The sequence below is a fragment of the Canis lupus genome, chromosome 32, assembly GCF_011100685.1.
Source record: "Canis lupus familiaris isolate Mischka breed German Shepherd chromosome 32, alternate assembly UU_Cfam_GSD_1.0, whole genome shotgun sequence".
NCBI lineage: Eukaryota > Metazoa > Chordata > Mammalia > Carnivora > Canidae > Canis > Canis lupus.
The window spans coordinates 2,358,337-2,375,524 of NC_049253.1; the positions used below are offsets into that span (position 1 = coordinate 2,358,337).

The 17,188-nt window shown below is 35.1% G+C and overlaps 1 protein-coding gene and 1 long non-coding RNA gene across 22 annotated transcripts in view; one reads left to right on the forward strand and one right to left on the reverse strand.

Moving 5' to 3' along the window:
* LOC102152366 overlaps nt 1-17,188 on the forward strand; it is a 146,381-nt gene that overhangs the window by 29,310 nt on the left and 99,883 nt on the right. The window lies entirely within an intron of this gene.
* The window catches only part of NDST3 (N-deacetylase and N-sulfotransferase 3), a 171,526-nt gene that overhangs the window by 10,737 nt on the left and 143,601 nt on the right, over nt 1-17,188 (reverse strand). For all 3 annotated transcript variants that reach the window (XM_038581775.1, XM_038581773.1, XM_038581774.1), the window contains 4 exons: nt 16,219-16,342; nt 11,456-11,630; nt 8,079-8,249; nt 6,601-6,710 (listed from right to left, as the gene is read on the reverse strand). In XM_038581775.1, coding sequence (XP_038437703.1) covers nt 6,601-6,710; nt 8,079-8,249; nt 11,456-11,630; nt 16,219-16,342 — 580 coding nt within the window. The remainder of the gene's footprint in view (nt 1-6,600; nt 6,711-8,078; nt 8,250-11,455; nt 11,631-16,218; nt 16,343-17,188) is intronic.

A 17,188-nucleotide genomic window follows, 5' to 3' on the forward strand; every position in this document is an offset into this window, starting at 1 on the left:
AATCAATAAGGCAACTAAATAAAGTAGTCCCATACTGAGAGGTACAAGAAAGAAAAAGCATTAAAAAGACTATTATTTAAATAACCTGTACATGAAAGCTGGGAATCTCTAATACAACACCATTTCTGGAAGTCTGCTATTGATATAATATTTTTCATAAACATTTTGTCCTTAGCAATTTCTACAATTGAATTCTGACTCTTTTTAAGAATTTAAGCAATCAAAATTCAGAATCCAGACCACCTATTATTTTTTTGATAATATACCTAACTATAGATACATCTCTGGAAAATACACATGTATTATGTGAAAATGAGCAGCCTTCTGACAGAATGATTTTTTTAAGAGACACTGGACTTTATACATAATATAATTGAGAATCAAAATAAAAATAGGTTTTTCTTTCATCTCTGCTAAGTGGTTACTGCTTATGCAGCAGGCTGTCTATCATGCTGGTCTTTATTGAGAAAAAGTGTGTGTGTGTGTGTGTATGTGTGTGTGTGTGTGTGTGCACGCGTGTGTGTGGCTGGCATGTAGCCCAAGCATCTGTATGTGTAAGTTCATAGGCAATGGCATAAGTGTGTTGGAGTGGAAAAGAAAAGGAGAAGGGATTGATATTGACCTTATGAGTTTGAGGATATCAGCAATGCAATTTCAGAGTTCAAGTGAAGAGGCTTGACAGGAAACAGAAAGATCTCCTTACAACCATTTAGAGTATCAGCAGTGTTCCTCTTAAGATTAATCTTGGTACCACTGATAACTGGTGGGACATAAAGAAACCTTTCTTTGGTTAGGACTCTCCTTTAAATGACTTCAGGATGTGAACCTTTTTTTTTTTTTTTTTTTTTTTTTAAGATTTATTTATTCATGAGAGACACAGGGAGAGAGGCTGAAACACAGGCAGAGGGAGAAGTAGGCTCCCTGCAAGGAGCCTGATGTAGGACTTGATCCCAAGACCTGGGATCATGACCTGAACCGAAGGCAGATGCTCAACAACTGAGCCAACCATGCATCCCAGAAGGTGAACCTTTTGGAGGAAATTTTATGTGTTGACCCCTATAGTTACCCACTTCTTTCTGGAGGTAGAGATACTTTGTTTATCATTGTATCCTAGAGTCTTGCTCATAATAGAACAACAGAACTTTGTTGAATTAGAGTAAAACAAGAATGGATTGGTTCTTAAATTTTTATTGAATATCACCTGGGGATGTCTAGAAATAACTAGACTTGTAGGCTGAGACCATTGAAATTCTCCAGTCATTCAGTCTCCAACTGGTAACATTTTTATATCAATGAAAATGTGACCTTAATTTTACCCTTGGACGGGTGAATCCTAGGGAATATTTGGATTATATTTAGATTATTTATTTAGATATTTAAAATGCTTGTACATTGAAATAACATTTCTATGGGAGAATAGTGGATTGCAAACAGTACAGGTAAATTTCAAAACCAAAACACCATCATTTAGGTGTTACTAATATGGAACAAACACAGAAGTTACTTTTTGTTTGTTTTTAAATCAGATTCCTGTCTACAGATATGCTTTTATGATTTAATGAACTATTTTGCTGGGATGCCTGGGTGGCTCAGTGGTTGAGTGTCTGCCTTTGGGTCAGGGCATGATCCTGGGGTTCAGGATCGAGTCTCACATCACGCTTCTTGCAGGGAGCCTGCTTCTCCCTCTGCCTATGTCTCTGCCCCTCTCTCTCTGTGTCTCTCATGAATAAATAAAAATAAAGTCTTTAAAAAAATAATGAACCATTTTGCTGATACCCATTTTATTTGTAACAGCTTTTTTGAGGTATAATTTATCATATCACCCATCTTAAGTGTACAATTAAGTGATTTGCAGCTAGTTTATATAGTTCTATAACTATCACCACAATCCAGTATTAGAACATTTCCATAATCCCAAAAAGTTCCTTAGAGCCAACTGGAAGCAATCTCTGCTGTTACCTCCAGCCCCAGGCTAGTACTGATCTGCTTCAGTTTCTAATTTGTCTTTTCTGGACATTTTCCCCATTTGGGGGGGGGGGGTGGATATGCCAAAATTTGTTAATCCATTTACCAGGCAATGGACATTTGGATTAGTTCCATTTTGGGGCTATTATTAATAATGTTTCTGTGAACAAGTTTTTGATAGACATAGGTTTTCAGTTCTCTTGGAGTAGATTCCTAGGAGTGAAGTTATTTGTGAGCTTCTGTTTAATTTTTAGGAGACTGCAAAGCTGCTTTTCCAAAGTAGCCATATATTATTCATTATCATCGGCAATATATGAGGGCTCCAGTTTCTCCACATTTTTGCTAACATTTGGTATTGTCTTTTGGATTATAGCCATTCTAGTGGTATTTCAGTGTGATTTTCATTTGCATATCACTATGATTGTACATTTATTATGCAAAGTGATAGCGTGTCTGAAGATTGATTCTTTTTATAATACAGACTGAGACAACTTAAAAAGCTTGTTTTTAAGGTTTCAGTCTTTTTTATTTTTTATTTTTTTTATTTTTTTCAGTCTTTTTTAAAAAGTACTTTCTACTGGTATACTATTCATTAGTAATAATTTACAATATTGTTTTTCTCTAGTTCTAACATCTTGTGCCAACTTGAAGGGCTTAATAGATTGGCAGTGCAGGCTCCAGCGGACTGATTGAGTTTCAGTCCTGACTCCTCAGTTTATTTGCTGAGTGACTTTTGGCTTCACTTTTTTGTGCCCCATTTTTTTTAGCTGAAAAATGGAGCTAATAGTATCTATCATATATAGTATTGATATGAAGCAATATATGTAAGCATATAAATGTAGAACATATACATGCATATTGACTTTCAAATGTTATAGTCACTTTAAAAAACAAATTCATCAGAAGAAATTGGGACTCACTATCTTCTTTTTCACCACTTACCATTGCTAGGTGCTCTTTCATGAGTGGTCCAGGGGACCAACAGATTTTAGCTACTATGACTACTTTTATTTTTTGCTACTAAAAAAGGTTTTAATGTGGCACATTTTTACTCAAACTCATTTACAATGGGATGGGAAAGACTGGGCAATGTAAATTTGGTTGCCAGGGGAAGAAGTGGGATGAGAAGCAATTGAAGTCCTTGAATTTTGAAACAGCTTCAATTTTTTTATGACTTAGTCAAGCCTCATCCACAGAACAGAACAAAACAAACCCATGATCTTTATTCAGCTCCTGGCCTTCAAATTCTCATTGTCCATTTATTGAAATGTTCACAGGAAATTAGTATTAGAAATTCATTGAACGAAATCCAGTTTCATTTGTGTTGACAAACAAGTTAACTGACTGAGAAAGAAATATGTCAGGTTCAGGTATTTAACCAGTATTTCTAAGTGTGAAACCTCTTGTCAGGGTCATTGATGGCTAAGTATAATTGTGAGTGCATATGTTCATGGAAAAATAAAAAGTTTACATTTTTCATTTTAGTTGATACAATTCCATGCTAAACATTATTTTACTGCTTTCTCTCAAATGATCAGTCAGCTCTAAAACACTGTGTAACATGTAACAGGAAAGCTAAAATAACGTGCGTGTATATCAATCCTATTTACAATGTAGGCATGAAGGTTATGTTGAACAAGAATTGTAAAATACTAATTTCCTTAATTGAGTGAGAGGCTTGCATTTATATTGTTTAAAACTTATACTACTTATTTAAATCCTATCCATTCTGACCAAGAAAATCAGATTTTTAAAATATTCAATGTCATTGAAAATTCATGATGACAGTACTAAGTCATTTAAGACAACCAATGACTGCATGAAATTTGGAAGTCTCAAATATTTTGTTTAGCAATTGGGAAAGGGATAAATAACCCTCTTGCCAGTGGAAATTTATTGCCATTTTTCTTGAAGATAGTTTTGAAATTGGAACTGCTTTTATATTGAAGATAATCAGTTTATAGAGTGCTTAAATTGGAGTACTTTTTCATGCCAAGACTGTATGGTAAAATCTTTGTGTAGACCTAGTTTCATTCATTTATTCTGTGTGCAAAAACTGGATTTATGTGGTTAGTTGAGAATTCCTATCTGTTCACAGCTCAGTACATTCTTAGAGGATTTTAAAATTTTTTTAAGTACCAAAGAGATGGTCCTCACTATCACTAGCAGAAAATATATGAAACAATAAATTACATTCCTGAGAACATACATTTTGTGTGGCCCCTGCTCATCTCAATGTGTCTAAAGCACCACAGAAAATCTTATCAGTACAGTTCCTTTAACAAGAGTAACTAACTATAGGGGTAGGATTCCAGAACTGCAAAGGGCTTGGTGAAGGAGGATTTACAACAATTCAGACCTGAGACAACGACCTGAAATTCCAAATATTCTACAACAGGTACACTGCTGATGTGTGTAAGGCCAACTGATGATTGACAAGAAGATACAAAAAGAAACTGAATGGCTGTACATTATCTCTATCAGCAGGGTGAGAGCCTGGGCAGCCCTGCAGGGCGAGAAGCTGTGGTTTCAGAGACTACGCATATCTTATCTTGCTACTTCACCCACTGAGCCCCATACCAAGTTAGAGAATCATATAACGGGCAATTTTAGCCAGATACATCCCAGGTGCAAAGTGATCCACAGTTCTTTGTGTATAGTACGTTGCTTTGATATTACTTCTCTTTAGTTTACACTCCCTTTTCTTGGCAGTGGAGGTGAATAAAAAGCTTGCTGCTGAGCTGGATGCAAAGAGGAGAAATAACACAGCATGCAGGTCAAGGACCATTCCATAAAAAAAGAGATTATGTCTTTATAGAATACTTCACTTCTTTTTTCTGAAATACAATGCTTTGCTATATGCTCTACAAAAAAGACCCAAAGATAAACTAACTTGAAATAGAAAACTGTTTAGAAAATAAAAGCTTTCTTTTCTAAGAGATACTTAAAAAAGATATAAAGCAGAAAGTGGACTTGAATTTCTAACTGCAAACTAAAATCATTCAGGTTTCTTTAAGGTCAAGCTTAAAGTTAAATACCTAAGGCGAGTAAAGTCTGTGTTAGTACTTGAACTAAGCTCTACAAAGCTCTAATAGTACTCATAGTATAAAAACACAGAGGTCAGAAGGTTAATAGTAACAACAAAGTAAATGGCTCTTGGGAAGGAAGCTCAAAACTTGAGTTCCTTTGTCCCCCACACCAAAATGTCTTTCTTACATAGGTCTCTGCATATGATTTGCGCAAGACATAAGCAATATTGGATGTTTTTCTGCCAATCTTTTTATTTTAAAGATTTTGTTCATTTATTCATGACAGAGAGATAGAGGGAAAGAGAGAGAGAGAGAGAGAGAGACAGAGAGAGAGACAGGCAGAGGGAGAAGCAGGCCCCATGCAAGGAGCCCAACATGGGACTTGATCCCGGGACCCCAGGATCATACCCTGGGCTGAAGGCAGATGCCAAACCGCTGAGCCACCCAGGGATCCTGTCTGCCAATCTTTATTGTAAAGGATGCTGAAAGGTAAAGGAATCCTACCTCTCATAACTTATAACTTGCTATAAGGTGTAAAGCATATGATGAAAAGAGAAAATCAGTTGATCTATAGAAGTGAGTTTTATATTGAGAAATACAAAGGAAGAATTCCATAACAGTCATTTTCAGTTTCTTTAAGGCTCAGCCTATGACCCTCAAATTAAAAAAAAAAAGTGTTATAGTGGGGGTCCAATCCATAGCTCATCCAACTCACTATCTTTCAGTTGCTCTAGACATGTGAAACAGAAACAAACACAACTTTCATAAATTTGATTACTGACGATTACACTGGACAAAGTAAGAGGAGGTCTTATATAAAATGCTAAAAGGAGTCCAGAGTCAGGATTAAGGTAAGAGACGTATCCGGGTGCAAAATTGCAGGAGGTACTCACTCTTAGGCATTTGCATGGAACTGAGAGTGAGTGTTTCCTTAAATCCTAATGCTTCTCTTGCCTTATCCTAGTCTTGTCCAGATATAGTCAGTTACCTAAGATCAGAAAGAAAACAGCAAAAGAAAGCCAAACCAGAGCTATAATTTTTGTGGCCACTGAAGAAGACACCTCCTCAGATCCACAGTGGGTAAAAACATAGAAGCAAAAAATGGAAGTATGTTTAAGAGCACATCTCTCAAAAAAAAAAACAAAAACAAAAAAAAAACACATGTCTCTCTGCCTATTCAGTCACCTATTGGTTGACTTTCTTGCTGCATGACACTGTTTTTGCAAATTGCACACAAGACAGAGGAGAGAGTTCCTGAACCATCTAGTCACTTCTTCATGCTTTCACGAGTTTCCACCATTGTCTGCTAAATAGACTCAGCACTTATTGACTAAGTAGCCTCTTCTGTGGCTATTGTTAGTTTTAAGATTTACAGTTATTTTGCTTCCCTTCTTTCCTTCTGATAGTTAGTGATCAACAGAGGATTTAGGACATTTATTTGCCACACTGCTGAAAAGATAGTTTTCAAGTAATTCATGTCAAACAAATCAGAAAATAATCACTATGTAAGGAACAGCTAACACAATACTTGCATCACTAAACTACAGTTTTTTCAAAACCAATTCTCTCCTGAAACTTTAATAAGTTAATAAGAATATAAACTTACGTTAAAGCTTCTGAGTAATTATAATGAGGAGAGACTCCTAGAAATTTCTGTACTTCATCCATCACTGTAGCAGGATCCATCCTTAGCTGTTGCCCATCGATAATTAGCAGCTAAATTACCAAAGGGAGGAAAAAAGACAATGCACATTGCAAAAAGATGTGTAACACTATAACAAACAATTCCTACACTCTTGAATTTATTCAATGAGAGACATTCTGAGGGGATTTGCATACATTGTTGTTGGACTTAACTAGGCCATTCTTATTAATGACTTGGAATAAGAAATAAATCACACTAATTAAATGCACTCCTGTTTTGTAATCTGAGAAGTCCTGAAAATACTATGAAAACAAAAAGCCATTTGAAGAGATCCAAATTGCTTAAGAAATGTGACTACAAAATCACAAATAGAAACCAAGCAAACAATGGTTCCAATCATTCAAGCTGGGAAGGAGAACTGTAAAAAGAAGAAAAGCTGGAATAAGCCCAGGTATAATGAAGCAGAGGACATGTCATTCTCCATGAGTCCATTCAGAGGAGCACTATTTTAGAAATAGTTAGATAATTCATTTGGAAAAAAAGATGAGACTCCCAGAGAAGCTGAATGTGGAAAGAAGTTCTTCCATCAACTGAGGGGAAAAATTTGCTTGTTACTCTAGGGAGGAAGGTGGGTGGCCCAGAAAGACAAAACGCCAGGCAGACCATGATGGAAGATCACAAAGAAACCACAATCTGTTCTTCCTTTTTGCTCATACCTCGCATGCCCAATATTTGTTTAGCTTAGACCAGCATTGTTCACTAGAATATATTGTGACTATGGGCATGTTCTATAGTTGTGTCTAACAGGTACCTATTGAGCATTTAAAATGTGCTAATGTGATTAGAAACTGAATTTTTAATTTTATGTAATTTTAACACAAATTTAAATAGCCAGATGTGGCAACAGCTATCATGCTGGACAGCATAGTTCTAGACACACAGGCATGCGACACATCTGATGTGACTGGATTGCTTCATGCAATCCAATGTAGGTGCTGAGTTTGTAATCTAGGTTGGTGCCTGGCAAAAGAGAGAAGCAAGGAAAGCAAGAAAAACATAGGGATTATGGAAAATTCTGCAAGATGTTTCATTCAAAGGGAAATAATGACAATTAAGCAAAAACAGTATTTGTCTTGTTTAAGAGATTCTCAAGCTTTATTGGCAGAATAAGAATCCGGGATATGAAGCTTTTGAGGTTTTTTACAATCAGGACGGACATGCACTAGAAAATACAGCAGGGAGAATTATTCTGAGATACTTTTAGAAAGAAAAACAGTTTGCTTACCTCTGCCTAACTAGTATTCTTTGCCGTAGTCTTATTTACAACTACAGAGTAAAAGCTAGTAATGTTTTAATGAGTAAAAATTTCCTCTATCCTAGAGGCAAAGTCATCAACTTAATGAGATTGTAACATGATGTAAATTCTTATTGCTCAATACCTGAAAGGGAGGGAAATAAACAAGCCATCTCTCGATGTGACTGGCATACCACCCTGGGACCAAACATCTCTTCTGCAAGGCTCTGAGCTCGGAGGGTGCACGGGGCCCAGCTGAGATCACTTCATAGAAGCTAAACTTCAGAGCTGCGGGGTCTTCATGAGATCGCTGATGCTATGACGAAAAGGTGGATAATTAAACTAGCTTGAACCATAGGCATGAATAATTAAAAACCAATCTCTGTGACAAGTCTTGAAGCTAAAGGAAGGAGCAACTCTCTGCTGGAGAGTTATTTGTTTTTCAATTAATAAAGGATGAAAATGTTTGCTTGGAGCATCAAGATTTAAAGTTATGACACTGATGAAGGTATCTTTTTTGAGAGCTTATTTGGGAGAGGCTGAATTCTTATTGATAGACTTCCTTAACCCAACTTTACTGAGTTTTTTCCTTAGTGTATATGTTTATCCAGGAAGCAAACTTTTGAAAGTTGCATTAATGCCCCCTTTGCAGCCCATAAGCAAACCATGTTTACATCCATTGAAAATCCATAATACACAAACACTCTGCTAGTTCTGCCACAGTTTCGCTCTCTATCTAGTAATGCAGTTTTAGATTAGAAAAGCCCAACTGTCTACTTTAAATGGAGAAACTACTGAAAACTCTGACATGTACATTATCTCAAATCCACAGCTTTTATCATACACTACCTAGCATCCAAAAGCCAAGATTATTTTACCTAATGGTAACCTTCCTTTGTGATGAATCAGAATCATTTATTGTACAGAAGTGCAGAAAGCAGCAATCCAAATAGGAAAGTATTTCATAATGGCTCAGGCTGAGGCCCATGGGTTTGAGGAAATCACCTTTTCCCTAAATTGACCAATAAATATTCAGGCTTAGTGGTAGGTTTGTGGATGTTTATCACATCTAGTTGAATAGCAAATTTGCTGCAATTGAGTTTCAAATTACTATACTACAACCACCACTAGATTTTGTTAAAGCCTGCATTTTGCCACTATAAAGTGATTTATTTGTAATATTTAGGACATTTTGTTAGCTTACAGCCTTGAAACCTGCTTTTATGGTAAATTCTCAGTTTTTTCAGGGGCTAAGCAGTTGCCAAGTTCCAATTTTCTTTTCTCTTTGAGTCAATTAAGGCTTATTCCTCTTTTCTCCAGATACCTAGTGGAAAAGGTAAAAGGCACAAAATCTAATCAGTCAATTTGCAATTTGCTGTATACTATGATTTAAAAGATGGCTGTAGGAATTTGGCATCAATGCTTAGTGTAGAGTTGTGGATTTCAGTTTTCCAGGATGTCTCACTTCCTGTTAGGCAGATTATTATCAATATGCCTATCTAAGATCCCATCTGCTTTATTATGACCTTTTCCCACTCTGTCCCAGGCATAAAACCTTTCCTGACAATCTGTTCTTCCTTTTTGAATCTGGAAAAACTACTTTTGTTAAATAACAAAAGGGCCTGGTGCTGAGAAACTTTATTCTTTTATATCCTAGATTGTCATGAATTATTGTTTTGAAATCCTATCTGTGGGAGTGGAACATACTACCTTTGTCTGGAAGATCAGAGCTATGTGCATGCACTTTATGCAGTGTTATTTCCAACCCTGGTGCAAAGTTTCAGATAAGGAATTTGTGGTTTTGTTTTTGGTTATTACCTTTGTCATTATGTGGTATCCTTCTTTGTCTCTTGATACTATCTTTTCTTTTTAAGTCTATTTTGTCTGATATAAGAAGCATTCCTACCCTGGCTTTCTTTTTGCATGTTAAATCCTTTTCTATCCCTTTACTTTCAATCTGTATGTGTCTTTAGGTCTGAAGTGAATCATTTGGCAGGCAGCATGTAGCCAGGTCTTGCTTTTTTATCCATCCAGCCACCCAATGTCTTTTGATTAGAGCATTTGGTCCATTTACATTTAAAGTAATTATTGATAGTTATGTACTTATTGACATTTTGTTACTCGTTTTGCATTTTTATAGTTCTTCTCTGTTCCTTTCTTCTCTTGCTGTCTTCCTTTGTGGTTTGATGGCTTTCTTTCCTGTTATACTTGGATTCCTTTATCTATTTTTTGCATATCTGTCATATGCAAAAATAGAGTTTTTGATTTGTGGTTATCATTATGTTCATATGTAACATCTTATGTGGATAGCAGTCTGTGTTAAGTTGATGGTCACTTAGGTTTGAGCCCATCTTAAAAACATTAAATTTTTATTTCCCCCATCATGTTTTATGCATATGATATAAGACTCTACATTCCTTTATTTTGTGAATACCTTGACTAATTTTTGTAGGTATAATTGACTTTACTGCTTTTGTGTTTAACCTCTATACTGGTTTTATGAGTGATTAACCTACTACTTTTATTATCTGTTTGCATTTACCTATCAGTTTTTTTCATTTTATAGTTTTCTTGTTCTTGATTGTGGCCTTTTATTTCTATTCAAAGAATTCCCTTTAATATTTCTTGTAAGGCTGATTTAATGGTGATGAACTCCTTTAACTTCTGTTTGTCTGGGAAACTATCCCTCCTTCTATTCCATTCTGAATGATAACCTTGCTGGGTAGAGCATTCTTGGTTGTAAGTTTTTTCCTTTCAGTACTTTGAATGTATCATGCTAGTCTCTTCTGGCCTGCAAAGTTTCTTTTTCTTTTTTTTTAAAAACGGTTTTATTTACTCATGAGAGAGAGGCAGAGACACAGGCAGAGGGAGAAGCAGGTTCCCTGCAAGGAGCCCAATGTGGGACTCGATCCCGGATTTCAGGATCATGCCCTGAGCTGAAGGCAGACACTCAACCACTCAGCCACCCAGGTGTCCCTGGCCTGCAAGGTTTCTGCTGAAAAATCAGCTGATTGATTTATGGTGTTTCCCCTCTATGCAACTGTTTTCTTCTCTCTTGCTACTTTAAAAATTCTCTCTTTATCACTACTTTTTGCTATCTTAATTATTATGTATCTTTTTAGAAGCAATGCTAGCCTAATAACAGTTAAGGGGTTTTTGAATATAGCATTTCACATTTATCTCAACTTTATAGTTTCCAAGGAAAAAGGATCCTTAGTCTATTTTTCAGTCTATTTTTTCAAAATATAGATGTGTAGAAGCACAGACATACATACAAGTACATACTATTTTGTTATATTTTCATATTATTAATATATTTTAATAAATTAATCCAAAATTAATAAAAAATGAAGGAGAAAGTTAGTTTTTCCAGAAATAAAACTCTATCCACCTTTATTCGGATGTAAAACTAGCAAATATTCTGTTTTATTGAGACCTGAGGTGGTTGCTTTTGCTGCAAACCATCCTCCATTCTTCATACTCCCTTTCTTACCTGTTAGATTCTGTCTGTATTTTTCTTACCTGATACCAGGAATATGCTCGATCTGAGGGGTCGATGAGGATGGTGATGATCTTGGCTTTGGGGACCAGAGAAGCTGCTCTTTTAGGAGCTTCCTCTGAGTGGAAGTAATTGGCACTCTTTTCAAACAGAAAGTCAGTGGTGACATTAGATGGGACTGGGAAGAAATCCATATACCTAGAAAAGGAATGTTTCTCAAAATAAGACTGGTTTATACTCATACTCTGATGACTGTAGATGTCAAAGGTATCCCACAAATTCACTTGTTTCCTAAAGTAAAGCCTTTTTCTATAAGGCATCTGTTCTATATAGTTAGCAAGGGCAAAGTATACAGGACATTAATAATGTATTTTGAGAATGCTTCTCTAAATACATTTTCTTTTTGTTTTGCTTACTATCAGGAAGAATGGTATGGGAAATAGCAAAAATATAGACACAGAATGATTGAATTGGAACAATAATCAACCTAACTCTATAAAATGTATCTAAATGCAGAAATATTTTAAAGAGGAAAATATGAGTGCTCAGTCAGAAGGAACTTTTGATAAAAACAGATGATATGTTCAGTTCAAATATATTTTAAAAGGACTTAGACAAAAATTTTTTTACTTTATCACAAGTAAAATAATTTCCTTCCCACTAATGTGTAATTCTGCAGTTGCATTCAACTATAAAATGCTAAAGGGCAGGACACATTTGGTGTAAATATTGCCTATTTGCTTAACTTTTTTTTTCCATTTAGAGCCATTTATAGTCTTTAGAATATTCATAAAAGTTTAAAAGGTATGTACATATTTCCAAATATAAAATCCTATCAAATTTGCCAAGGTCATGTCCTATATCTTTAAGTGGGATGAGAATGTAATTCACCAGCAGAGTGAACACAGGAATACCTGAAGCCTTAAGCACAGAAATGTAGGACTTAATAGATTTTTTATAATGTCCCATCTGTACAAAAGCTGTCAAATATAAACTAATTCAGTATGTGACAATATATATTTCTGAGGCATTAAGGGAAAAATTTTAAAGGACAAATGAGTCCTTTTAGAGAGTACATGTAAATTTAACTTCTAGGGTTTCTCACATTCATAATGACTTCTTCATCCTCCACTCCCACCCTCTTCAATTTATAAGCCACCATAACTTTGGGCTACCATAACATGGTAGTTCAATAATTATTGAACAAGAGAATCATTAATATTTAAGTGATGACTTCTTTATGCAGTATGTTGTTTTCTTTTAGTCATCCTGGTAGGATTCCAGTTGTTAATGTATTGCAAAGTTGGCTGGTAAAACAAAGTAATGTCTTAAAACTCAGGATAATAGAGAAATCCTTTTATGTTTTCTGGAATTTGCCTTGGTAATATGTCATTCTGACATCCTTTTAGGAGGAAACAGATATAAAAATTTCTGGAAAGTTTGATCTGCTATCTGTTCTGGTGTATATTCTGTTTATGGAAAGTGCCAAATTTTTAAGGTATTTCTTAATTTAGATGCTCACCGTAGTTCCAGGGATGCTAACATTATCCCAGATGTCTAGTGGTATCTTGTTTGGTCTAACTGGTCTTGGCCTCGTTTATTCTGAGAAAGGCTCCAACAGCCACAAAAGAAGGGCAGAAGGTACTGAATTCTGATAACTTTTAGTTTCTAAAAATGGTTCCACATTCCCAGAAGTCCTCTTTATACCTGGAATAGTTTAGACCTTAAAAACTTCCTCAAGTAGTTCTAGATCTTGGACCTATACCGTGCTGATTTTGCCTGGTGCCAGAGGCTCATGAAAAAAGCAAGGTCTAGTTCTTCTTTGCCTTTATGCCCATATTTTTCTAGTATAGTGGCTGGCAGTTAGAGGCGCTTGAAAAATGTTTGATGAATAAGCAGGTAGATAAGAATTCAGCTTCATATTTTCAGGTAGAAATAGGTATATACTTGGAGAATATGAATTAAAATTATCATAAGAATTGGTGGGTGAACTAGAGTGGTTTAACAATTTGAGGGTTAACTTCTGGCACTGTTGGGAATGCAAACTGGTGGAGACACTCTGGAGAACAGTTGGGAGGTTTCTCAAAAAGTTAAAAATAGAACTACCCTACAATCCAGCAATTGTACTACTAGGTATTTACCCAAAGGATACAAAAAAATACTGATTTGAAGGGGAACATGTACCCCAATGTTTATAGCAGCATTATCAACAATAGCCAAATTATGGAGAGCCCAAATGTCCACTGACTGATGAATGGATAAAGAAGGTATGGCATACTATTTTATATATATCTATAGATTTATATGTATAGATATCTATATCTATAGATCTACAGATATATATTGTCATTTGCAATTTATATATATGTGTGTGTGTGTGTGGGTGTATATATAGTCATTTGCAATGAGGTGAATGGAGCTAAAGTATATTAGGCTAAGTGAAATAAGTCAGAGAAAGACAAATACCATGATTTCACTCATATGTGAATTTAAGAAACCAGATGAACATATGGAAAGGGGGAAAAGAAAAAAAGAAATAGAAAAACAAGCCATAACTGACTCTTAACTTTAGAGAACAACCTGAGGGTTGAAGGAGGGAAGTGGGTGGGGGATGACCTACCTAGATGGATGATGGGTATTAAGGAGGGCACTTGTTATGATGAGCACTGGATGTTGTACGTAAGTGATGAATCACTGAATTCTACTCTAGAAACCAATATTGTACTCACTGTATGCTAACTAACAAAATTTAAATTAAAATAAAACAAAACAATTTGGGGGTTAAAAGTGAATGCCTGCCTCATTTAAGCTTTGCTACTTTTGTAGTACCTCAGCATTTTAACTGAAACATACTACACATTTATTTTTTTACTTAGGTTGCCCATGAGTATTTCTTAGTGATTTTTACTCAAAGCCAGATTAAGATGTTTAGAAATTCTAAGTGCTAACATGATTTTATGGCTCTCCAGGTACTAGTCCAACCCTCCACTTCATCCCCATGTAATTATAAAAAATAATACCAAACCATAAAATATAACACTTAACTGTATGCATAAATCAAACATTTCTCTTGATCTCCTGATTGCAAATCTTGGCTGTTTTTATCAAAAGTGGTTTTTCATTTTCATTTGCCCTACTTTGCTCATGCCTCAGCTTGTGTTTTGGCTGCCTGTCAGTCAAGGCAGCCTTGATTTTCCACAAATCCATGGATCTAGATTAACTAACTGTGCCTGGGTTAATTCTGTAAACCACCTTGGTGTACTGAAACATGTCATCTTCAACTCTATGGCTCTTTGGTCCCAGAGGGACTGCTAAGGTGCTTCACAGAGAGACAGGGCCAGCCTGAGGACTGTAGATACATCTGGTGTCCTTGAGAACAAAACTATAGCTATTGATAATAGGTTGACATTTGCAGTTACTATTTGTTATTTGTGTCTCTTATAAACATATAATTTGTCAATAAAAAGTGTTTGCAATTGAGGTGTCTTTAGTGAGTTATAATTAAAATCTTTAGTTGCTCTTTAGCTTTCTACTTGTCATCTCTTTGTAAACTTCTTAAGGGACTTTTCATTCCTGTTATAGTGCCTATGTACATTACTGACTTATGAACAACTTTTTTTGATTATTCTTACAAATATTCTTAAGTCCTAGGAAGTCCAAGTATTACATTCCTCTCCACTTTTAAAACAGTTTTTAATCACTCCCTTTAGTCCTGATGTTAACCTAGTTTTATTCTACTGTATACAGGCATATATATTTGAGTCACTGGTCAAATAGCAGCTGAAGTAGTTGGTGCTTTCTTGATTCTCACAGTTGTTATTTAGCACCACACAATTAATCAATATCAAGCCCTGTACTAATTGGAAGTGATGTATATTACAGTTAGAATATATGTAAATCTTAGAGGCTGCTCGAATTATATTCATTTCTTTTCTTTCCATCTGGGCCATATACAAGCAACTCTTGAGGGGTTTGATACTTGTAAAATTAAGATCATGCAATGTGACAACAGAAGTTAATATACAACAACTCTTTATGCTAAAATAACTGCAAAATATTTACGTATGTGCTTTAGAATTATTTTAATAATTTCACTTTTATATCACTTTCTGCCTAGAATTTATACTTTAACAGTAAAATATACAGATATATTTTATGATTAACATGTTCCTTTGCAACATCTATTCCTACTGTTACTGTATTTTGTATATATTGACATTTTAACTTTTGATTTTAATTTAACTCTTTTCCTTAGATGGTTGATATAGTTATAATTTCAATTCAAAGACCAAAAATTAAATTTTGTATATTGCTAATAGCTTTGTTTATAGTTCTCATTATTCATGAAATATATACACGTTTCTAGTTCTATTTACTTATTTACCTTTACACCAAAGCAAAATGGAAAATTATTATGTGGACTGTAGCATCACCTTAATGCAAAGAACACAAGAAGAAAAAGCTATGGAAGTATTTTCTTAAAAGTAGAGAGGAATGAAATTCCTGGATGTTTTGGTATTTCTCTGACTTTATGTCTGTAATTATTGTCAAAGATAATTCATGCAAATTGAAATTACATGTGGGCCTCGTGAGGTGATAAGTCCCTTAAACTGAGAAAAATTTCTTATGAATAATTTCTGTGCTTCATTTTATTCGATCCATTTCCAAGGCATAGAGGATAACTTTTATTTGTGGCTACAAACTTATATATTTATAAATATTAGCACTAATTTTATACTGTGCACAGTACATATACTTTTAGATTTATACTAATAACCCATCTTACCAATCAATCCCCCTGTGGTAGTTATTTCTATTAAAGAACTGTACCTCCTCAAAGGTTTTTGGGCTGGGGGAGTTACTAAAGATGGAAGGATGCATAACCAGGAACAAATACAAAGCAGTGGTTCCTGAAAAGACAATAGAGGTTTAGAAATTAATGAAATGAAAACACAGTTTCCTACTAACTAGCATTTCAAAGTCATTAATAAACTAAGTATTGTAATGACTCAAACAGATCCATATTAGTACTCCTTGACCTAAACTGAATAGATAGCATTTGAAAAGAAGCAAATTCTAAAAACTGGAAGTAAGTCTGATGTGAGGAAAAGAGGCCCGTTGCGGGGACTGTCTGACTCCATCTCAATCACTGATTTGTTCTGTGACTTAGGCTTTTAGCTTCTCTTTGTCTTGGCTTTCTTAGAAAATAACTGCCTTCCTTATTTCATAGGATTTCTTTGAGGATGAAAGACATACTGTGCCTGAAGATATTTTGATATCGATAAGGTGTTATATAAATAACAGATTTATTTATTTATTTATTAATTATTATTATTATTATTTTTAAAGATTTTATTTATTCTTGAGAGAGAGAAAGAGAGAGAGGGAGAGAAAGAGGCAGAGACACAGGCAGAGGGAGAAGCAGGCTCCATGAAGGGAGCCCGATGTGGGACTTGATCCCAGGATGCCAGGATCACACCCGGGGCTGAAAGCAGGAGCTTTAACTGCTGAGCCACCCAGGCATCCCATTATTTAATATATTATACCACCAAAACCAGTACTTGGGTTCTCCTATAAGTTCTTCCTGAGGCTTATGAAAGTTTATTAAATTTGAGACAGAATTTAAACTTTCAACAAGTTTAATTTTGAATGTACCTTTTTAAAAAAATATTTATTTGAGAGAGAGAAAGAGAGACAGAGCATAAATGGAGAGAAGGATCAGAGGGAGAGGGAGAAGCAGATTCCCCACTGAGCAG